Raw genomic sequence first — 22307 nt, 5'->3', positions numbered from 1 at the left:
CTTGGTCAGAGCCATTTCTTTACCAGGCAGCAGGGCAGGACACCCCAGCTCTGCAGCCCCTCCATGCCCAGGCTGCAGGCGGGCAGCACCCAACACCCTGCAGCATCTCGGGGGTCAAGCAGGACCGGGGGTGCAGGGCCAAGGAGCCCCCCGGTCCCAGGCTGCTCCCCCACCCCAGCAACCCGGTCTGGTGGGGGCTCCTCTCTGGCAGGGGTGGGCAACCAAGTGAGGCTCTTGGCCAGGCAGAGAATTCCCCTCCTGGGTGGCTATGAAGAGGAACCATCGGCCCGGCCCATCCCTGCCACTGCCATGGTGGCCTGCTCGGGGATGCAGGCGGGGTCGCTGAGGATGGAGGTGGAAACGCTCAGCTGCCTCAGGGAGCTCAGCACAGCTGTGGGAGGTGTGGGACATGTCAGCTGCCCCCCCAGGCCTTGGGGACTGGAAGGGGTACCCTTAACCCATCCTTGGAGAGATGGCTCTTCCCATCCCTGCACCCCGGAGACAGCACAACAGCAGCTCCCTGCCACAGCCCCCGCAGAAGGGGCAAAGGGAAACCCACCCAGGGACCCCAGGGAGGGCTGAGCCCTGCCAAGCCAGGACACAGGCTCTGGGGTTGGGGCAGCAGCTGGAGCCAGGGTGTGAAAGGAGCATGGAAAAGCAAAGAGTGAGCAGCCCCAGGGCATCCCATGGGTGCTTCCCACCCGTGCAGCAGAGGCATGATGCAGCATCAGTCCCACCACCTCCCAGGACAGCTCCTCCTTTTCCCCTCTCCTTTTCCATCATCCCAGGCATCTTCAGTGAGCCATGGAGAGGAGCAGGGCCACTTACTCGGCCGCAGTGCTGGCAGGGAGCAATGCTGGTCCAGCCAGGCAAGAGATGTCTGGGTGAGGCTCTCCATGCTGGCCGTGGAGACCATTCCATTGAAAGACTCAAAGAGAGGCCTGATGATGATACTGAACTGATGGGAGGGGAGAAGTTAAGGACCAATCTTGTCAAGCCCCACCTGCCAGGTGTGGGCAGCACCCTCCTCCATGCAGCAAGACAAACCTCCCAGCCTAGCCATGGAACATCCCTGCTGGGTGCCTTCCCCAGGGCACCCAAGTGGTCAGGACCTGAGTGTCACCCAGGGCAGGCAGTGTGAGAGCTGCATAAACCCCATCATGACTGGGACTGCCAGAACTGGTTGATCAGACACAAGGCAATTCTTCAGAGCAGATCAGGAACCCAGCAAGTGTAGTGTCCTCTGAAGTGCCCAGGATCAGGTCATGACACCAGTGTGTTCACTGTGCTCCCTCCCAGCCAGCAGGGACCATCGCTGGGGACTGGAGACTTTGTGCATGTAGTGATCTACAGAGGTATCTCCAACCCAGGCATGTCTTGGAGCCCATGCCAGCTTTAGCATGCCCAGTGTCCCATGGAAGGAACTCCACAGGGATCCCAAACTCTGCTTCAGGAGCCACCTTTGCCTGCACTGGCTGGGACTGTGGGCAGCAAGGCCTGCCCATCCCTCTGCCACCTGGGGTTCTGTAGACCTCAGAGTCTCTGCAGACTTAATGGTCCCAGTATGTCTTGGCCTTGCTTATGAAGAAGCAGGTCCAGCCCTTTGACCACACGTTCCTTGCCCCTTCATCCTCTCCATCCTTTCCACCATGGGGAGTCCAGACTTGTGTCCTTTGGGTGCCTGAGCCCACCTGAGTGCCACATGGCTACCAAGGCCGAGACACCATGTCCCCAGCTTTGTGTATAATCCTTAGCAATGGCTGCTGCTTCTCAGAGCCAGTTTCTGTGTCACCAGGAGCTCTTCCTTGCACAAGCCCAGCTCTGCTGGTGACTTCCCTTCTCCCCAAGGATCCATCATTTACTCCAGCTCCATTTGCACTACAGTACCAGAAGCTCCCTCCTGACCACCACACCTTGGTGCATTCCCACATCCCATCCCTTGCCTGGGAAACATCTTCCTGTGGTCTCCAGAGCCTCTTGATCTGGACAGACCCCCTGGATGGGTTAACCAGAGGCCCTGGTGTTTGGTAGAGGGGACAGAGCAAGCAGCAGGCACTGTCCCAAAAGGATACAATCCAAAACTTCCAGTTCTGCAGCGTGGAGGAGCGGACGTACTCATCAAACATGCTGCGCATGTGGTCGAAGCGCTGGCGCGTGATGGGCACCCCCGTGGCTGGCAGCTGCTCCTGGCACAGGCTGTGGGGCACAAGTGGTGCCGTGGGTCTCTGCTCAGTGTGATGGTACCCACGGGGGGCACCCTATGGGGAGAGGCTCTGGCAGGACCTTAGCCCTCAGCAGGGGTGGGCAGGATGTGTCCCCCCCACCAAGGGCAGCTGTGGGGCATGGCCTCTTGAGCATCTCCCTCCTGAAACAGGGTTTGAGTGGGGATAGAGTCAAATCTAGGTCCTGGGAGGTGCTCAGGAGCCCTGCCATGTCCTGTGGTCTCCCCTCAGTGCCTGGCTCCCCTGACCTGGGCAGCAGGTCCCTCCTGAGGGTCCTGTCCCTCTTACTTGATGGAGCTGTTGAGCTCCTCGATCTGCTCCCGCAGCCGCTGTGCCTCGTCCTGCAGGGCCGCCCGCTCCTGCTGCAGCTTGCAGATGTACTCGGCTGTCTTCTGCAAGGTGGTAGCCTTGCTGACCTGCAGGGCCACAGGGGCAAGACAGCAAAGGCAGCCCTTGGGATGGGTGGGCAGGGGGCTGGCAGCTCAAGGCACCGTTTCTCAGCTCCCAATCCTCCATGGTTTCTGCCACGGGCTCCAGAGCTCGGAACACCCTGGCACAGCTGCATCCCCTGTGTCCCTGCCTGCCTGGGCTGTGGGCCTTGTGTACAGGGCAGAGCAGGGACGTGCTGTCCCCAGGTGACACTGGGTGTCCCAGGACACTCACCTTGATGCTGGGCTGGGCGCTGAGTGTGCTCACCAGGCTGTGCAGAGTGTCAAAGCCCAGCTTGATGTTGAAACGCCTCTTCTGCTCGGCTGAGATGTGTGTGATCCGGCGGCTCTCCAGCTGTGGGCAAATGCTCTCAGGAACCTCCTTGCCATGGGAACAGCCCTGGGCCATCCGCTCCATTGGGGAAGGGCTGGCTCAAACCTCACAGCCAGGGTGTGGGGAGCTTGAGGGGCAGCAAAGAGGAGGGTGGATCTGCAGATCCAATAGTGCTGGCTCCTGCCATACCTTGTTGGGCTCATGCCTGCCCCGATGGGACACAGGGTGGGCCAGGGAGATGCCAGTGCCCAGCCCCACAGTGGCTCCTGGGGAAGCCTGACTGGGCCTGGGCCAGTCACTGCCTGGAAAAGGAAAGGTGATGCTGTGGGCAGAGAGGCAGCAGTAGCCCCATGTGAGGAGCTGACACCAGGACCCTGCTCTGGGATAGGGTGGTGGGGAGCAGCCTGCAGCACCCCCCTGGCCCTGGGCAGCCACCCCATTGAGGTGGCATGGATGCTCTTGTTTATCCCAGTTTATCCCAAATTCCACTCATTTTACATATGATAAGAAATAGGGCCATTTTGGATGGCATTTTAAATTTCTGGTGTTTCTGCGGGTGGCAGTGGACAGGAGAGAGTTCTGAGGGCAGCAAGGCTGAAGGGCCAAGCTGAAACCAGGAACGCCACCAGAGCCTGAGTTCCAGCCACCACTCTGGTTTCTGCTTCCCACTTGAAAACCAAGCTCTGGGTTTTCAAAACCACAGTCTGACATTTTGCTCCTTTTTGTCTTTTCCTGTTTCAGCTTTTGCCCCTGGAAAAGGAGGCAAGTGAAGGTGGGCTGTACCCTCCTCCTTGGAAGGAAACTATCCATGCCCAGGGGGAAAACGAAAGCAGCTGGGGCTGAAGCTGGAATGAAATGTTTGCTCCAAGCTCCCTGCAGGAAACTGTGTCCTGTGGAGCTCCTTGGGGTGCCCAAGACTCACCGCAAGCCGAGGTGGGGGAGAGCTGCTCTGCCTTGGGGACCAGCAGTGTGCCTGGCTGCGTGCCTGCCAGTGGCACTGGCACTGGCTGGGAAGGGCTGGAGCCAGGTCCCAGCCCGGGGCTCAGCTGGGCCATTCTGGAGAGGAAGGTGGTCGGGACATCGGGGACACTGCCCTGCTGCTGGGGAGAAGGCAGAGGGAAGTGGGAGGTTGGGGGCCCAGCACCCCACACATGCCAGGAACCAGACCCCCTTTAGGCTGTCAGTGCCTGGGCACTGAGTCCAACACCTGTGAAGGGAACAGGGACGGGGAGATGCAGCCCTGTCCTGAGGGAGCATCCCCCCCTCTGCAGGGGCAGCCCCAGCCCCATTAGCCCAGGGCAGCATTGACATGAAAAGGGCCCTGCCAGGTGGGGGTTTCCCACCTCTGCCTGGTTTCTTTTACAAAAGAAGACACCCAGGTGGCTTCTGTTACCCTGGCCATACGACACGGCCTCTTCTTCAGCCTGTGCCTGTCCAGCCTCATTTTGCCAAACTGCCATATTGCCAAGGTGACCCCACAGAGCCCCATATCCCCACCTGCACCATCTCTATCCCTGCCCCAGCAAGCAGGAGAAGGCACTCCCTGACCTAGGGGCACAACTCTTGACCTGGGGTTGGTGTGTGCTTACCGGGGAGACAGGGGACGTGGACAGGAGTCCTGTGCCCATGGGGCGTGGGGCATCCAGGGCTGGCTCTGGCTTGGCTGCAAGAGGGCAGGGAGCAGAAGGGTGCTGCTGCCTGAGGCTGTCAGGGCTTGGGTGACCTTTCATAGAATCACAGTGTGGTTTGTGTTGGAAGGGACCTTAAAGCTCATCCAGTCCTAACCCCTGCCATGGTCAGGGACCCCTCCCACAGCCCAGGGTGCTCCAAGCCCCATCCAACCCTCAACACTGCCAGGGATGGGGCAGCCACAGCTTCTCTGGGAAACCTGGGACAGGGGCTCAGCACCCTTATACCAAAGAATTTCTTCCTGATCTCTCATCTCAGACTCCCCTCTTCCTGTTTAAACTCTTAAAACAGATAAATCGTCATCCCTTGTCCTATCACCACAGGGCCAACTAAAAAGTCTGTCTCCCTCTTTTTTGTAAGCCCCCTTTATATACTGGAAGGTGCTCCAGGGTGTCCCCCTAGCCTTCTCTTCTCCAAGCTGAACCCCAACTCTCAGCCTGTCTCTGGGGCAGAGCTGCTCCAGCTCTCAAATCATCTCCATGGCCTCCTCTGGACTCACTCCAACAGCTCCATGTCCTTCTTGTGCTGGGAACTCCAGAGCTGGATGCTGTTCCTGCCCCACATTCAGACCCCAGCACCACATTGCTGCAGCCTCTTCCCTGCCTGTCTGGCCAAAGAGCAGTGAAGCAGCCCCTAGAAGAGGTTCCTTTGCTCTCTGCTGCAGGAATGCCCGTGGGATCCTTGAGGCAGGTGGGGACCTTCAGCCCCCCAACCTGAGCACAAGGCTATGACAGCCCCATGGGACCTGTCCCCTCCCCTGCACAGGCAGTGGGTCAGGCAGGATACTGCTTCCTCCTCGTCCCATTCCTGTAGAGCTGTGGAGACCAGGCTGGGGACACGGGGACTTTGCAGCAGTGCCTGTCACCAAACCCTGGGACCACCTGGACCCCATCTCCCTTGGGGGCTGCTGGCTGCTGAAGCTGGGGAGCTTCACCCCTGGGTTTGGTTCTGCCTCTCCATGGGGACAACTCCGTGTCCTGCCCAGCATCCCAGCACCCAGACACCTCCATCACCACATCACCCTTCCCAGCTCATCCCCAGCCCCCCACAGCCCACAGCCCCCCAGCCCCCTTACCTTCAGTCAGCAGTTGGCTCAGGCAGGGGTTGGGCACGGGCTGATGGGGGGATGCAGGGGGTCCCGGCAGCCTCTTTGCCTTGGTGCCACCGGGCTTTGCCTTGGGCCGCCCACCCCCACCCTGGGGCAGCCCCTTGGGGGAGACAAACCTGGGCTCATCCAGTGTGGAGGGGGACAGGAGCTGGGGGGCTGCCGGAGAGGGGTATCCTGAGGTCAGCGTGCCCGTGGCATAGCCCAGCCCCGGGGCATGGGGGGTGAAGCAGGGGGCTGAGAGGGGGGAAGGGGGGTGGGAGAGGAGAGAGGGGCAGGGTGAGCCAGCATAGGGGAATTTGGAGCAGGGGGCCGAGGCGGGGGAAAACGGGGGGTCTGGGCTCAGCAGCGGTGTCCTGAGGGATGGGGTGGGGGGGGTGTAGGGGGGTCCTGGTGGCTCCAGGCTGAGGCGCTTGCTGGGGAGGCCATACTGCAGGGGGGACTTGTGTCTGAGCTGGGGGCTGAGGCTGCCGGGGGACACCTCAGGGGGCTCGGGGGGCACGGTGGCCACGGGGAGCTGGGGGGCCAGGAAGGTGCCATGGAGGCTGAGCTGGGAAGCATCGCCAGTCTGCAGGAGAGATGGGAAGGTCAGGGGGGTGACGGGGGCACCGGCAGCCGAGGGGCAGTGGCCGGGGTCCCGCTCACCTGGAGGAGGGGGCTGGGTGGGAGTGGAGCCTCGGGGCTGGCAGGCAGCTCCCGTGCGCCCATCGGGGATCCCCCCCCACCACTGAACAAGGTGTCGGCCATGGGCATGAAGCAGGGCAGCTCTTGGTAGCCCAGCTGTGTCTGTGATGGCAGCAGCCGGTGGCTGGTGAAAATATCTGCAGGGACAGAGTGACAGGCATGAGGGGACCTCCCTGCAGAGGAATGACAAGCTGCAGGCATGCCGGGGGGGCTGCACCCCAGCACCAGCACTGCAGGAGATCTGACAGCTCCACCTTCACCTGGAGGAGCCGGGGCAGCCCCTGGTACCCAGCAGCTTTGGTACCCAGTTTGTGAAATCCTGAAATGTGGGGGGAAGAGGCAGCCCAGGTGCCCAGGGACAGCCCTGCCACATGCACAGGGACAGGAAAACCCACCTGGGGAGACACCCACGGGTGGGAATCCAAATCCCTGACAACAAGCAGGGAGCCGTGTGCTGCATCACCGGGGTGTCCACCCAACTCCTCCTGACCCAGTGCCAGGCTGGGGATGGCACCGGGACACCCAGGCTGCAGGGCAGCCACAGCAGAGGGACTCAGAGGAGCAGACCACAGCCTTCTGGAGCCACGGGGGACAGTCCTGCCCTTCCCTGGCACTGCTCTGCGTGCAGCCTGTGGCTAACCACATCCCAGGGCTTCCTGGAGCAGAGCCCCATGACCCTGCCGTGACTCCCACTCTCTTCCTCTCCCCTTCCCACAGCCCTGCCCCTTCCACAGGCCCAGACGGTGTGGGGTGAGGGGCTGGCCTGGTGCTGTGGGCAGTGGAATGGGCTCCTGGGGCACACCCAGCCCCATGCAGACCCCGCTGGATTTTCCCTGGGTGGGGATGGGGCTGCTGGATGCTCCCCATAGCAGGAGCAGTGGATGGGTTTGCAGGCAGCTGCCTGACAGCCCCTGCCACCAGCCAGTGGGACATGGGCTCTGGCATCTGCTCTGGGGAGCACCCAGCCCTGCTCCCACCCCCTGTACTGGTGGGAACACAGCTGCCCCCAGCCCCTGTGCTGCCCCTCCCAGCCTCTGCCTGCTCAGCAGCTGCAGCCATGCCATGAGCACCAGCAGACCTGCAAGGGCTCTGCTCTCCCTCCAGGCTCTGGCACAGGCTGCCATGCCCGGGGTGCCCTGTGTGGGGTCCCAAGCAATAACCTGAGATGCTCTTGGGTCTACACCAAAGGTGCAAATGTGGCAGCAGAGAGGAATGCCAGAGAGCTGAGCATGGTGGTGATTCCAGCAGTGCCATGTGCTGAGGGTGACACGGGTGTGAGATGGGGCAGTGGCCCTGCCCAGCCCTCAGTGTGCCCCTTCCCCTTGCCAGGGACACAGTGAGTGCCTGGAAGCATGGCAGAGCCACCCTGTCCCTCTATCACCAGGCACTTGGCTCAGGCAGTGGTGCTGCCAGGCAGGGCCTCAGCCTCCCCAGGGCACAACACCAGCTCCAGGCTGCCCTGGTCCTCCACCATCCCTCACCAAGCTGTCCCCTGCCACCAGCACTGAAGAGCTGTGGGTATTTATAGGCACTTCTGGTGCCCAGCTCTGCAGATTCAATTCCTCTTGTGCCCGTGGCTGTGCTGCAGGGATGGATGGAGGATGCTGCCCAGCGCAGCAGCAGGCAGCCCCCAGGCACCCTGTCCCTCCTTTCCTCTGCCCCTTGTCCACCCCCCAGCTCCTGCACACACTCCTCTCCACTGTCCCATCACCCTGACCTGCTCCCAGGTTGCACAGCATGGTTGGGACATGTGTCATGAGGAAGAAACCCCCGTGCAGCCAGCACATCAACCCCCTGGCATCCCCTTCACACCCGGGGCTGCTTTCCCAAGGAGTGAGGGTTACAGAGCCCATTCCCAAACCAAGGACCCTGCAGCATTGGCCTCGGGCTCTGGGGGAGCCCTGCTGTGCTGCAGGGTGATGGCACCCACAGGAGGCCAGCCCAGCCCCCAGCTCCCCAGTGCCAGCTTGGGTCCTACCTGGAGCACGGTGCCAGCAGGGCACGGGGCTGGGCTGCTCCCTGCCCTCTGCCATCAGGACTTCTCCATCCGCCCCACACCACGCTCCAGCACCCACCAGGGACACGAGGTGCTTCCTCATTTGGGGGTTGGTTTACACCCTCTGACTGACAGGCACCGAGCTCTGCTACAGCCACCAGACAGGGTGACAGCCCTGGGCCCCTGGGGTAGCTCTGTGACAAGCACCACGGTGTCCACCCCACATGCTTGCACCCCACTGCCCCCCAAGAGGCTGGCAGCATCCCAGGAGATGCCATGTCTGGGATGAAGCTCTGCTCCATGAGCCTCTTCAGCTGCACTCAGCAGCCTGGGATGCCACCCCTGAGCCCCAGAACCTGCAGTCCTCCTGTGCAGAGCCACAGGGCATGGGCAGAGCAGGGAAGGGGGTGCTGTCCTCATGCACCCATCCCCTTTCCAGGAAGCACCTCTAACCAAAACCCAGGCCTTTTCCCCAGGAGAAGAAACCCAAAGCTGCTCAAAGAAATAGATGGGTTCAGCTGTGCCCACTGCTATCTCCTGCTGAGCACCCACTGTGCCCCACCACTGGCACAAGCAGTGGGGCCCAGAGAGGTGCTGAAGCTGCTGCTGTGACCCCACTGCTGTGAGGTGCTGCTTGGAAGGGGTTGGTGCAGCTTTCCAGCACCACACAGAACCCCCTGAGGCAGGGGACACTTGTCAAGTGTCGGTTGGAGCCATTTGGAGCTCTCTGACATCCCAGTGACTGAATTCCATGTGGGACACCTGGAGACAGTGGGAAAAGGGCCAGCAGTGGGGATGGGCCCCCTCCTCCCAGTACAGCTCACACGGATTGGACCTCGGGGGGGCTGGCAAGAGCCTTCCCACCCTGCCCATCCTGGGGCATCCCTCCTCCTGTCCTGGCACACCCGAGTGCCCAGCCTGCTCCCTGCCAGCCTCTGCTCTTGCATCACCCACACCCTGTGGTGCAAGCACCCTCGTTTCCTCCAGCTGAAGGAAGTGGAGAGCAGCCCTGGAGCTCACAAGGTGCTGGCAGACGTACAGAGGACTCTGAAGATGCTGGTGCTGCCCGAGGTCACTGTCCCACACCAGTCCTCACCCTGCAAAATGTGCCCAGACCATCAGCTCAGGCATGTTCGAGGGCAGAGCTGGTCTCTGGGGCACTGCTAATGCCTTGCACTGGTATATGAGGGCTCTGCCCAGCACAGCTGGGACAAGGACATCTCCCAGCAGACTCAAAGACATTCAGGGACACTCATGGCTCAGAGCCAACATGGCAGTGTTGGTGGCAGCCCCATGGGAGAAGGCTGCCATCTCCCCCTCCCCATATCCCCCACAGCAGCCCCATTGTACCAGATGGACATTTGTCTCTGCACCAGAGGACACAGCAGAACCCAGCCCAGGACACAGCAGAACCCAGCCCAGGACACAGCAGAACCCAGCTCTGAGCCAGTCTGCCTTGCTGGGGCTGGATGGGGAGCAGGCTGAGGAAGGGGAACACATCAGCTCAGGACCCCCTCTCCAGAGACATCCTGTTTCTTGGGAAGGGACAATTGTTCTTCCTCTGTCTGAAGGCAAAGCAAGGCTGTTTGGCACTATGGGAAACCCCTCTGTTCATAGGAATCCCCTCCACTGCTCCTGGCCAGGCCCCTCTGGACTTGCCCTGGTTCTGCCGTGGGTGCAGACAGGTACCCTGGCCCATACATGCTGCTCCTTCCATGCTGCTGGGATTCCAGTGCTTTCCTGCAGCTCCTGCTGCTGCCTGGACAACCCTTTGAACTCTGCATTTTTTGGCTGCTGTGGGGTGCAGAGCACGTTGGGCTGTGTGGGCTGTGGAGCTGCCCTTACCTGATATGTCCATGTCATCCAGGCTGGGCTGCAGGGGTGCCAGGTCCGGCTGGATCATGTCAGCATTCCCAATATACACTGGAAGAGGGCAGAGCTGCAACCTGGGGGCTCAGTCACTGCATCCCCAAGACCCTCCCTCGGGGATCCCCCCCTCCCCTGTCCTAAGAGCTGGAGTCACCCTGGAGTCACCCCACATCTCTGTAGCCGTGTGTTGGCAGGGAGATGGGCACCCCCCCTGCAGAGACCCAGGGACACCCTGCCAGCATCTGGGACCTCACCCAGCACTGCAGGGACCCAGGAAAAGCTGATTCTTGGTGTGGGACCTGGTGCTTCAGGAGCTCCAGGAACCTGGCCAGGCAGGACCTGCTTGCTGCTGACCCAGGGCTGGCAGCTCTGCCCTGGGTCCTTCGTGGGGTTAGAGCTCCTCCAGAGCAGGGGATGCAGGTTGAGCTGTCCTTGGGGCAGGGTGGGAGCATCCCCTCCTCAGGTGGCTCCCTGAGGGATGCATCCCTTCCTGGGGATTCTTTCTGCCCAAGGAACCCAGGCAGCAGCTCTCAGGGGCTAAATCCAGAGGCAGAAAGGTGCTGTGGGACACGCTGCCCACTTGCATCTCCTCCTCTGGTGAGAGCGTGGTCTGGGGCACCTACCATCCTCAGGAAGCTCCTGGTGGGCACTGGGTGTCTGTGTCATGGTGAAGAGGGTGTCAGAGATGTCTGAGAGGAAGGTGTCCAAGTCGAAGTGCTGCCTGCCCCCTGGCTCCTCTTCCTCATCCCCAAGAAGCATGGGCACCACGTTGCAGAAGAGCTGGTTGCACCATTTCTCTGTTGGCTTCCAGGCATCCTCATCCTGCATGAGATGGAGCAGTGGAGCCCAGCGGGCACCTCTCAGGGCTGGGCTCCATGCTGGGCTCCTCAGCTGCCACCCCTGGCAGCTCCCATGCTTCCTGTGGCATTTATGGCTCCAAAGCTTCACACCTTGGTGCTTCCAGAAGGGTGAATCCCACATCCTAAGTACCTGGCATCCCAACCCATTGGGCTCCTCACATCCTGGGGCTTTGATCCACCCTTCTCCCAGGCTGCCCAGCACAGGGCTCTGCCCTGTGACCCCCCCTCCCTCTTTGTCCCCAGCAGACTCACCTGTTTTTGGCTGGAGAACTCTTCCTCCCGGGTGGACTTTCGAAGCTGGAAGGAGAACAGAGCCTGTGTCACCCCTCAGCCAGGGCAGGCACAGTGCAAGGCAGAGCTGGACATGGCTCAGGGGGACAGAGCTGAAGAGGGAGCTCCCTGGGGGGCTCAGTGTGGCCACCACGAGTTCACATTTGCATTTACTCTGCAAAGGCTGGGCTGGGCAGATGGGGATGGGATCTCCTGTCCTGCCCTGAGCTCCCTCACACTTGTCACGGTGGCAAGAGCCTGACATGGGCCACACATGGTCAAACATGGCTCCACCTTGGGCTGTCCCTCCCTGGGCTCCCTGAAAGAGAACAGCCTTTCCTGCAAGTCCTACAAGCTTGTGTTCGATTTCTCACAAAGCTTTAGCTACCAAAGTCATGGTTTTACTTGAACTTTTATGTTTTAAAATCCAGAGTCTGTGAAAGAAAGTGGAAAAAATTCTGTTTTCCTGTTTTCCTGCTGCTGGCACTGCCCCAGGACAGGCAGCAAAGCCACTCACCCTCTTCTTGTAGTAGATCCTCCACTTGTGGTACTCCCTCAGCACCACCTCGATGCGGCGTTTCCAGTAGTTGCCCTCCAGCACCACAGCCTGGGGGGCAGGAGAGGGGGTCACAGAGCAGCCCCCCAGCCCTCCCCTGATTCCCTTCTGTCCTCTCAGTAACACCATGCCTGGCAGAGCCATGAAACACCACAAGTGCTGCCCGCTGTGTGTCCCCAGCTCCTGCCCCTGCCACCCAGCCCTGCTCCCTGTCCCACCTCTGGTTTTCGGTGCTCGTCAGCTTCCGACCCCTCCAGCGGGGTGATGAAGTTGCACACAGGGTTCTTCCTGTGCTCCACATCTGTCCAGGGGAAAACACATCTGGCTTCACCCCCGGCCCCCTCCCTGGGCAGGGGCAGGTGCCCCTGCACCCCCTGCACCCATCACTGCACCCCCCCGGCCCGGCTCATCTGGGCAGGCAGGGCAGGGGCTGGCTCCATACTCACACTGGATGTACCATGCTCTCCAGATAGCGTTGTTGAGACGAATTTTATCCCGGCAAAGCAGCCGCAGCCCCTTAAAATTCTTCCACTTTGGAGACACCAGCTTCCCACTAGGACACCGAGCAAAGGAAAGGCTGGGGGGCACCATCCCAGAGCTCTCCCAGTCTGAGGGCTCCCAGGGGGGCTGTGCCTTGAGGGATGCCCAGGACATCAGCATGGAGCAGGCTCAGCCCTGTGGCTCTGCTGTCAGCTGCTTGCCAGGTGCTATGGGAGCACCCACGGGAGCACCCCAAGCTCCTCATCACTCTGAGCAGAGCAGACCTAAACTATGAGCTTCACGGAGCCATCAGAGGCTTTCCAAGCCACTGGGATTAAAGTAAAGCACAGAGAGGAATTGGTTCCTTGAGGTTTGAGCCCTGGTTCTGAGGAGGGAGCCCAATGCCCCCAAAACCAGGACAATGCCATCCTGGTCCCAAGGGGAAACCTCCCCCCCACATCAGACACTCAGGGATGTGTTGCTGCAGCTCTTCCCTCATCTCAGTGTTTGGGCAGCTATTTCTGACCCTCCTTTTAACACCAGGCAAGGCCTGCAGGTGGGGGCAGCCATGTCTGGGAAGGCAGGGCAGTGAACTGGAGGACTTTAAGGACATTAAGGGACACTCACCTGTGCCCCAAGATGGGCAGAGAGTCAGCCCAGCCCAGCCCTGCCCTCAGCCCAGCCCTGCCCTGGACTCTTCTCTGTACTTTTCCCTGCAGACCTGTGCCCCTCACCCCTGCCCCCTGCCCCAACAGGGCTCCCTCCTTCCCATTTTCTGGCTCCCCAAGGCAGCTGTGGTTGTTCTGCAGCTCATGGTGCCCCTCATGGGGCTGCAATGCCTCATTTCACACATCGGGTTGTTGCCTTCCAGCTGAGAGACACAACCTCTTGCATGCACCCACCAGGGAGGTCAGGAGGGTCCTGCTGCCCCAGGAACTCCACGGGGGGAGCCTGGGGTTCTTCTTGCCTCTCTCTGCTGCCCCCATGGCTGTCCTGGCTCTTCCACCAGGAGGGCACAGCTGCACAGAGGAGCTCTTTGAGAGCAGGCTGGAGGCTGCATGTACTCATGGAATGTTTTGGGTTGGAAGGGACTTTAAAGATCATCTTGTCCCAACTCTACCCTGCCATGGTCAGGGACACCTCCCACAGCCCAGGGTGCTCCAAGCCCCATCCAGCCTTCAACACTGTCAGGGATGGGGCAGCCACAGCTTCTCTGGGAAACCTGGGACAGGGGCTCAGCACCCTCACACCAAAGGATTATTCCCTAATCTCTCATCTCAATCTCCTTTCTTGGAGCCTGAAATCCTTTCCCTCATCCCATCCCTCCAGGCCCTTGTCCCAGGTCCCTCCCCAGCTTTCCTGGAGCCCTTTCAGGCACTGCCCTCGCACCCCTCCCCAGGAAGGACACATCCCTCCTCAGCCAAGAGTGTGTGTCTTAAAGATCTGGGTGCTGCTTTGGGTCCCACTTGCCCCAGGCACATGCAGGGAGGAGGAAAGGCAGAGGCTGGGCTGGGTGCAGACTGCTGTATCCTTGCCAGCATGTCCTTGGGTGCACCCTGAGGTGCCAGAGGCCAAGTCCCCTGGGAGGTGGTGGGGTGGCAAAAGGGCTTTAAGGAGCCACACGCTTGTTCACTCTTGTGAGACCTTCAAGCACCTTCAAACAAAGGTTCTGGCCTGTTCTGCATGAACATCATGGCCACGGGATGGGATGGCACATAGGGCCATCCTGCTCAGAGTCTGGGTTGGCTTGGCTCAGAGCTGGGCTCGGGGATCCCTGCAGCCCAGCAAGGAGGTGGCTTTGCTGCAGGAAGGTCCCTTGCCCTTGGAGCCAGGCAGTCCAGAGACCTCTGTGCTGGTCCTGCACGGCCCTGCAGGCAGAGGGATGAGCAGGCAGGATAGCCCTGGTGTCCTCTGCTGTCCCCAACATCCCCAGGGGACAGGGACCAGGCACCCCTCCTACTCCAGAGCCTCGGATGTTCCTGGGATCAGGTTCTCCCACCCACAGGGAGAGTCACCCCGGGGACACCCATCCCGCCCCACAGCCCCGGGGGGTGAGGAAGGACCCGAGTCCCCGCAGCTCCAGCCCGCAGAGAGTTAAGGACTTGCCCACTTGGCCACTCTGCTATCACCAGGATTTTGAACTTTCCCCAGCGGCACAAGGCAAACAGTGTGGTGGTGCCAAGCAGAGGAGCCAATGGAAGGGACGTTTTCCTGGGCACAAGGCCAGGTCCTGACGGTCAAGGCCACCCGGCCAGGGTCCGCAGCACTGCCACCGGGCCCTGCCGACAGCTGAGAGGAGCTGCTGGAGCCTGCAGCCCCCCCGGCACACAGAGGGCACCCCCAGCCCCGTGTGGAGACACAGAGCTGCTGTGGGACCCCAAGTGGGGAGACACCTTTGGGTTTTGCCAATAACAGGCTTTTTCCCCTATTAACGATCCGTTCTGTTTTGGGGCTTATCGGGCTGATCTTTGCTCCCTGGCTCGCCTCGAAAATGGCCCCACCCTTCCCTGGGATTGACACGGATGCAAACCCCACATTGAGCCTCGAGGAAGGTTTGGGATGCCCCCAAAGAGGTGGGGGTCCTGCTGCCCCACACTGCCCAAGGAATGGGGACACAGAGCCCCCCAGCTGCTGTGTGGGGTGAGGGGAGGTGGGAGCAGAGCTCAGCTGGCACCAAACCCTGCTCTGTTCTGCCCAGCAGCTTTGCTCCAGGATTCATTTGGTCCAGCCAGACTTTGAAGGAGTTGCAGCCTCTGCTTTCATGGGAAAATGAGCAGTTTGCTCTCCATCAGCAGTAAGAGGAGGAATGTTCTGGCTCCATGCAGGGTGGCAGCAGGAAGGGAACAGCTTAGCTGAGGGTCCCTCAGCAGACACCACTCTGCTTCCCAAGAGCAGCCAGAGCAGGATCCCCCATGGGGCCAGGAGAACCTCCCTTGTCCCTCCCTGGGCTCCCTGAAAGAGAAAAGCCTTTCCTGCAAGTCCTACGAGCTGGTGTGCGATTTCTCACAAAGCTTTAGCTACCAAAGTTGTGGTTTTACTTGAATTTTTATGTTTTAAAATCCCGAGTCTGGGAAAGAAAGTGAAAAAAAAATTCTGTTTTCCTGAAAAGTGCCCTGAAGCAAAACCCAGCTGTGTTCACATCCAACTTCAAACCTCTGCTACCTGGATGGGATTTTTTTCTGTACTGCAGAGTGATGATGAGAAGGTGCTGCCTCTGGAGTCAGCTCTGCCCTGGCAGCAGCTGTGTCAGGGGCAATCTGAGGACACTGTCATAACAAAGGTGTCAATAAACTGTCCTGGGGATTAGACACGGAACCCACTCTGTCTGTTTAGGAGTACCTGCACAGCTATTCCTCTGGGGCAGCCCTCTGGGCAGAGTGGGTATGAAGTGCCTCAGAGGAGAAGGGAAGTTTTGAAAATGCTCCTGCAAACAGAATTCCATAATCAGACTGGTTTGGGCTGGGAGGGACCTTAAAGCTCATCCAGTCCTAACTCTACCCTGCCATGGTCAGGGACACCTCCCACAGCCCAGGGTGCTCCAAGCCCCATCCAACCTTCAACACTGCCAGGGATGGGGCAGCCACAGCTTCTCTGGGAAACCTGGGACAGGGGCTCAGCACCCTCACACAAACAATTTCTTCCTAGTCTCCCATCTCATTCTCCTCTCTTGGAGCCTGAAACCCTTCCCCTTCATCCCATCCCTCCAGGCCCTTGTCCCAAGTCCCTCCCCAGCTTTCCTGGAGCCCCTTCAGGCACTGGAAGATGCTCTAAGGTCTCTCCACAGTCCTCTCTTCTTTGGGTTGAAGAAGCTCCTCTGCATACTGCTTGAGTAGGATGAGCCCCTAATGCTTGGAAAAACCATGCAGCACAGCCACAGGGCAGTGTGGGTGGGTTTAGCACGAACCTGTCCTCCTTCCTGTTGCCCATCCCATGGATAATTCCTTGCAGACACTGCCCAACCTTCTGCAGAGCCCCAGAGGACAGGCCAAGCCAGGGCTGCCATCAGCACTGGGCTTGGCTTCCCTCACCTCCCACCTCCTTCCAGCCAGGACAAAGCCAGGATGCAGATGGTCTGGAGGAGACTGAAGCCTCATGAGATGATGGGACCCAGCAGTCACAGCATTGCACGTGTGTGCTGGAGGAACCATGAGTCAGAGGATCAATCAAAGAGAACTACAAAGCTGCAAATTCTGCTTCTCAGAAAGCCTCAGAGCCTCCTGGCAGAAGGATGAACTGGCTGGGAATTGGTGTGCAAGGGTGTAATCAAAGCCTGCCTGCTTTAAATCACTCCATGTCACTCACTGATCTCCCTTCCTGTGAAATCCCCCTCTCCATATTTGCAGAGGAGAAGGTTAATTTACATCTGGGAACAGCCACAGGAGGCTCCTCCTGAAGCACAAGGCAGACATGTGTAAGGCAGGACCAGGAGGGGCTGCAGTTGGCAGTTCCCATCTGCACCCAGTTTTTCACCCCTCAGGAGGACAATTCCCTGGGTCAGTCACCCCGTGACTCCCTGCAACAGGTCACAGGGGGTGTGTGAGCCCAGGAAACCACCTCTGCAGAGCAGGACACTGGGAGTCACACTGCAGGGATGGGCAGAAAGCTGCTCAGTTGGGGAAATGGTCCTAAGGCCATGATGGGAGCTGATGCTGAAGCAGCTTAACGCCACGGGCTCAGCTTTTTGGGGAAGTGTGCTGCAGGGAGGTCCATCCACAGCAGAAACAACATTCTAAAAAAGAGATTCCAGAAGGGCAGCACCTTGCAGGAGAAGGAGTGGAAGACAATCATTAAGTCTTTGGCCAGAGAGCTGCTGGAAGTGTCCCAGGAAATGGGTGCAAACATCCTGGGAACTGCTTCATCCCAGCCCCAGGAGGAAGACTTTGGTGGGGTGAGTGTCCTCTCTTTGAGGAATCTGTAAAAAACAAGTTGCTGCTAGGAGCAAGCCTTGAAGTGGAGAGAGCTTTTCTTTCCCAGTGAGAGGGTGATGCCCAGTCCAGTCTGCGGGGGGATTACACACCAGATCCTCAGGGCAGCTGCTGGAGCTGCCATAAGCATCTGAGGAGTGGTGATGAGGAGTGCTGGAGAGGGGATGGATGTTCAGCTGCAGGCACTGAACAGTGATGCTGTTTAGAGTTTGGTGCAGTGCTTTGAAGTGATGTGAGCCCAGCCAGCAGGGCAGGAGGAATGAAAGTTCTCCTCTGCTCAGCACTTCTAAGGCCAAGCCTGGATCTAGTGTCCAGAATGGTTCCTCCAATAAAAGAAAGAGGTTCACAAACTGGGATGACCTTGGAGGAGGGTAAGGTGGCTGGAGACAAATGGTCATGACAGAAGAGGAGGGTGGGTAATGAATTTGCTAAGCCTGAAGAAGAGAAGGTGAAGAGAGGACCTACTTACTGCCTTCAGCTACCCAAAGGAGGCTGTGGAGGAGATGGAGCCAGACACCTCCCAGACACACATCAAGAAAGGACAAGAGGCAACAGACACAAGCTGGAACAAGGGAAGCTCCAATTTAAACCATGGAGACTCTTCCCTGTGAGAGCAGAGCAGCTCCAGGACAGGGTATACAGGTGGGGGTCTCACTGTCCTCGGTCCCCATCCCTCAGGCCCTGAGCACCCTGATGCGGCTTTGGAGTCAGCCCTGCAGGGAATGACTCTGAGCTCCAGGGATGCCTCCCAGCTGACACCTTTCCATGGTTTTTGCTTTTGTAGGTTTCTGCTCACCATAACTGCTGGTGAGCTCCTGAAGAGTGGAGGACATTTGGTTGGACACTCCAGCTGGGGCTGTTCTGTCCTTCTGAGGAACCTGGCTGGGAGGGAAGGTTGGCAGATGATGCAGAAATCAGATAAGACTGAAAGTAGAGGTGAGCCAAGTATCTTTAAGTTCTATTTCCCCCTGCTTCTATCCTCCTCCAACTACTGCTCCCAAGTCTGTCAAAAAATGGATTATCAAAGCTGCTGTAGGACTCCAAAGGGAGAAAGGAACCATTTGAAGCGCAGCTCAGCCAGCAGAGTGTTCAGCTTAGAGTCAGAGTCCTGTTCCCCATATGGAGAGGCATTTCCAGCCTTCATCAGTGCTTGGGGTCCTGTTTTTAGGGTGCTGGCAAGCTGCAGAGAATGACAGCTGAGAGGTGGAGAGTGTCTAAAGGTGGAAGGAACTCCAAGAGAGAAGAAACCACCACGGAGTTTGGATGTTGCCCTGGTTGGGTCCCATGCCTGCAGCTACCCCAGCTCCATGGCACAGCAAGACCTGGTCCTGCAGGTGCTGAGCAAGACCTAGTCCTGCAGCAAGACAGCCAGGAGACATGTGCTCTGCTCTCTGGAATGGCCCTCACTAGGGGCACGAAGGTTTTGTAGATGCTGTGGATCCTCCTCACTGAAGATTTCTGTCCAGCTGCAGTTATGGTTTGCCCTGGTGCTGGGGCTGAGGCTGGTAGGTGCATTGCCATGCTCAGTGCAGCAGGGTGTCCAAGGAGGACAGAGAACTGGAGAATCATATCCAGAGAAACTGGATAATGCCTGAGGGACACACAGCTCCTCTGGTCCATTTCAGCTGCCAAAGCACTTGCCACTCTCCCCTCTGCATGGGGACACACAGAGGCTGTGCTGCACCTCAGGAGTCAAAAGTCTGAGCACCCCGGGGTGGAGCTGTGGCTGCTCCTACATCCACAAGCTGCAAGGCCCAGACTATGGAAAGTCCAGGGCTGGGAGAGCAGAAGTGAGTAAGGTCACCAGTACCTCGGGGTCCCCTGAACATGGAAGCTCCCACAGAGCTCTCCTTGGAGGAGCAAACCATGAAACCTACAATGTGGCAGTGGGACAGAAGCACAGAGCCATGTGGCAAAGAGAACCCTTGGAGTGCTGTGACAGTGGCACCAGAGCTGCTCTGGGAGCAACCACATATTCCATTGTATTGAGCTCTCAAGGACTCCAAGGTATCCTGACAGGTCAGCAACAGTGAGGTCCTGCATGGAAATGGGCTACACTTCAAGGCTGTTAGGCAAAGGTTTTGTTTTCATGTGTCATCACTAGGATGTCATTCCAGGGTTTCACCTGGACATTTTGGGAAATCTATGCAAGCAGTTTTGCACTTATGCCAGCAGAGCAAGACACTCTCTGCTTGAAAGAAGTCAAAGCCCAAAGGGGCTTTGGGCAAGAGGGGAGCTGCCTCCCAGAATGTGTATCAAGGTGCTAAGGGACACAATGAGGAGCTGTGGGATGAGCAGGTCCCCAGGATCTTGGGCTGGGGTGATTTGTAGGGTTGGGCAAACAATCCAGCCACCCATCTGGTTCTGCAGACAAGAAGGGGAGAAGCTTTCAGGAGGCCTTGGACAAAGCCCCTTGCAGATATTCAGCCCTTGCTGCTGCTGTAAGCCCTGGAGTAACCTCAGGACATGTGGGCAGAGTCCAGGATGGAATCCTGCTCTGATCTGCATTGCCAAAGAGTGAGTGTTGGCTGCCCACAGGGTTGTTGCAGCTCTTTGGAGTAGGCAGGACCTGGCTGGGAGGGTGCTGGACACAGTGACTCCGGGTCTCATGGGAAGGTGGAGGAGAGAGAAGCTACTTGTGAAGAGAGGAGGAACTTCTCGTCTGGCTCCGTGGCCAACAACCCAGCACCAAATCTTTCTTTTTCCCTGAAACCTCCCAGGACGGGGGTTCCTGAGCACTTCACAATCCAATGGCCAAGATGAGGAGGACGGTGCCAGTTGGCAATTAGTGCAAGGCTCCTGGAGAGGCAGTGGGGCTCGGCCAGCCCCGCCAGAGTCGTGCCAGAGGAGGGGGCTGGGACTCACCTGTACTCCAGGCTCATGCACTCGAAAAGCCGGGTGAGGGTCGGGTCGATGCTGCGGGGGTCGGCCAGCCGGGGCTCTGCGCGGTGGTGGCGGCGGCGGGGCAGCGAATCGCTGTGCGGGGACGACACCATGAAGTGGCCGCTGTGGATGACCTGGGAGCGGTTCTGAGCCCCGGTACCGGGACCGGCGCTGCCTGCGCCCGCATCCTCGGAGTCCGAGTCCGAGTCAGACACGGGACACGGCCCAACCGGCGGCTCCGGGAAGGGTCCCGACAGCCCCACCTGAGCTCCGGCCATTGCCGGGCACCCTTACGGGCCCGGCCCTGCGCTGCGGCCGCGTTCTGGCGGTGCTGGCACCTTAGGGGCCCCGGTTCGGCCCGTAGCACGTGTGGCGGCACAGGACACGGTACCACACCTCCTCCCGGGTGCCGCTCGCCCCACCCCGCTCCCCGCCGGCTCCTCCACTCTCCGGGGCTCAGCTTTCGGTTCGCCGGGGCCGCCAGCCCCTATTTATAGTGGTACCGGCTGGTCCCGCCCATGGGGCACTGGCAGCCACGGCCACTGGCCACCGGCCACCGCTCACGGGAGCTTCAGTCCTCGGCTCGCGTTGCTCCCGGGCTTTGGTATCTCCCGCAGCCCTGGGCTTTTATTCCCCAGGCGAGGCGGGGAGGAGCGGCCGCGGGTCCCCTGTGCCCCCCTGTCCCGGTCCCGGTGGGTGTCAAGCGGCTCTGTTTACCCGCTTAATGGCTGCGGCTGGCGGGGAGAGGAGCGGGCTCTATTTACCTACTGCCTCTGCCCTCCTGGATCTCCCCGCACTCCCGAGGGAACAAATACAGATTAAGAGACGCAAACAGGTAAAATTATAGCAACGGGCAGGCAGCTCAGCGCAAAGCACCGCGAGTCACCCAGCCGTGAGCCCGGGCGAGCAGCAGCCCCGCAGGAAGCCTGCTCCGAGGGTGCCCCAGCACAGACAACGAGAAGCTCTTGTGTGCTGGGAGTTACACACCTTCTCGTCGTGCAGTCCTTAATGTTGACGAAGTTTCCTTCTCCGAGGTTTCCCACGGCAGAGTTTCAAGCATCGGGCTCCGGGATGGAAAAAATGTAGCCAAGTGGTACAGCACCAGGAGCAGCTTGTGCTCCTCTGCTGTCCCCTCTGGACGGGGAGCAGAGCGAAGAAGTCCCTGGGCATTATACCCTGACAATCTGAACACGTGTCCTCCACGCTCTGTTCATGCACCTCTCGGTCCAATGGTGATTTCTGGTCTGTTGTCACCTTGTTCCGTGTTGGATTCCTCCTCTGCCTCCTGCAAGCCGTTACCTGCTCTTATCTGGGCGGGCTGCAGCTTCTACCAACAGCAGCAACCTCCTTATCTTCCAGTTTGTGCCAGTCTCGGGGCCTCCCCTCACCTAACTGAGCAACAGGTCAAAAGAAGTTCAACTTCAGGTGAAAGCTCCCAGCTCTGAGCCCAAAGCTCCAGCAAACCTGTCTGACGATGCTCAGCAAGGCTCCTCAGCCAAACGAATGCTGTGAAAACAATAGAGTTAACCGAATTTAATTTACATTATCAAGATGAATTACTTTTCCCTCTGAGGTGTCCTGAGAGATGCTCCAGTCCCCTCCCTGCTCCCTGCCAGATGGTTTTATATGTAGCAATAGGAAGAGGGGGAACAGTTTCAAACTGAAAGAGAGGAGATTGAGATGAGAGATCAGGAAGAAATTCTTTGGTGTGAGGTGCTGAGCCCCTGTCCCAGGTTTCCCAGAGAAGCTGTGGCTGCCCCATCCCTGGCAGTGTTGAAGGTTGGATGGGGCTTGGAGCACCCTGGGCTGTGGGAGGTGTCCCTGACCATGGCAGGGGTGGCACTGGGTGAGATTTAAGGTTCCTTCCAACCCAAACCAGTCTGGGAGTCTTTGGTCAATACCAAGAGCTCCTGTGTGTGCCACCCCATCCAGACCTGTGCCACACACATCTCCTTACTGGCCAGAGCTGCAGGGAGACAACCTGGGTATAATTTCAGGCTTGAATC

General features: G+C 59.2%; 1 protein-coding gene across 7 annotated transcripts; it reads right to left on the bottom strand.

Moving 5' to 3' along the window:
• Nucleotides 1-5: 5 nt before the first annotated feature.
• MLXIPL (MLX interacting protein like) lies at nt 6-21480 on the bottom strand. 7 transcript variants are annotated; one of them, XM_030462723.1, is made up of 18 exons: nt 21289-21480; nt 20284-20394; nt 12460-12566; nt 12232-12314; nt 11975-12064; nt 11440-11484; nt 10951-11149; nt 10304-10381; nt 6424-6599; nt 5749-6346; nt 4574-4707; nt 3907-4084; nt 3174-3286; nt 2886-3005; nt 2511-2638; nt 2073-2196; nt 829-958; nt 6-391 (listed from the first exon to the last, which is right to left on the bottom strand). In XM_030462723.1, the coding sequence occupies exons 2-18, from the start codon at nt 20298-20300 to the stop codon at nt 267-269; spliced, it is 2445 nt and encodes an 814-aa protein (XP_030318583.1). In that variant the 5' UTR covers nt 20301-20394; nt 21289-21480; the 3' UTR covers nt 6-266. The 7 variants fall into 7 exon arrangements, with proteins under 7 accessions (XP_030318583.1, XP_030318578.1, XP_030318579.1 ...); XM_030462718.1 differs by lacking the exon at nt 21289-21480 and having other exon boundaries at nt 20284-20747; XM_030462719.1 differs by lacking the exon at nt 21289-21480 and having other exon boundaries at nt 3907-4081; nt 20284-20747.
• Nucleotides 21481-22307: the final 827 nt, after the last annotated feature.

The sequence above is a fragment of the Calypte anna genome, chromosome 19 (assembly GCF_003957555.1).
Source record: "Calypte anna isolate BGI_N300 chromosome 19, bCalAnn1_v1.p, whole genome shotgun sequence".
NCBI classification, from domain to species: domain Eukaryota; kingdom Metazoa; phylum Chordata; class Aves; order Apodiformes; family Trochilidae; genus Calypte; species Calypte anna.
Note: the sequence above shows the minus strand (reverse complement) of the source record. Positions and strands in the feature narration are given on the sequence as shown.

Coding starts and splice junctions, on each gene's coding strand:
- MLXIPL (XM_030462718.1), bottom strand. CDS start 20,579: ATGGCCGGAGCTCAGGTGGGGCTGTCGGGACCCTTCCCGGAGCCGCCG. Junction 12,567..20,283: donor TGCATGAGCCTGGAGTACAG/GTGAGTCCCAGC, acceptor TCGGTGTCCTAG/TGGGAAGCTGGTGTCTCCAA. Junction 11,485..11,974: donor GGATCTACTACAAGAAGAGG/GTGAGTGGCTTT, acceptor TTCTCCTTCCAG/CTTCGAAAGTCCACCCGGGA.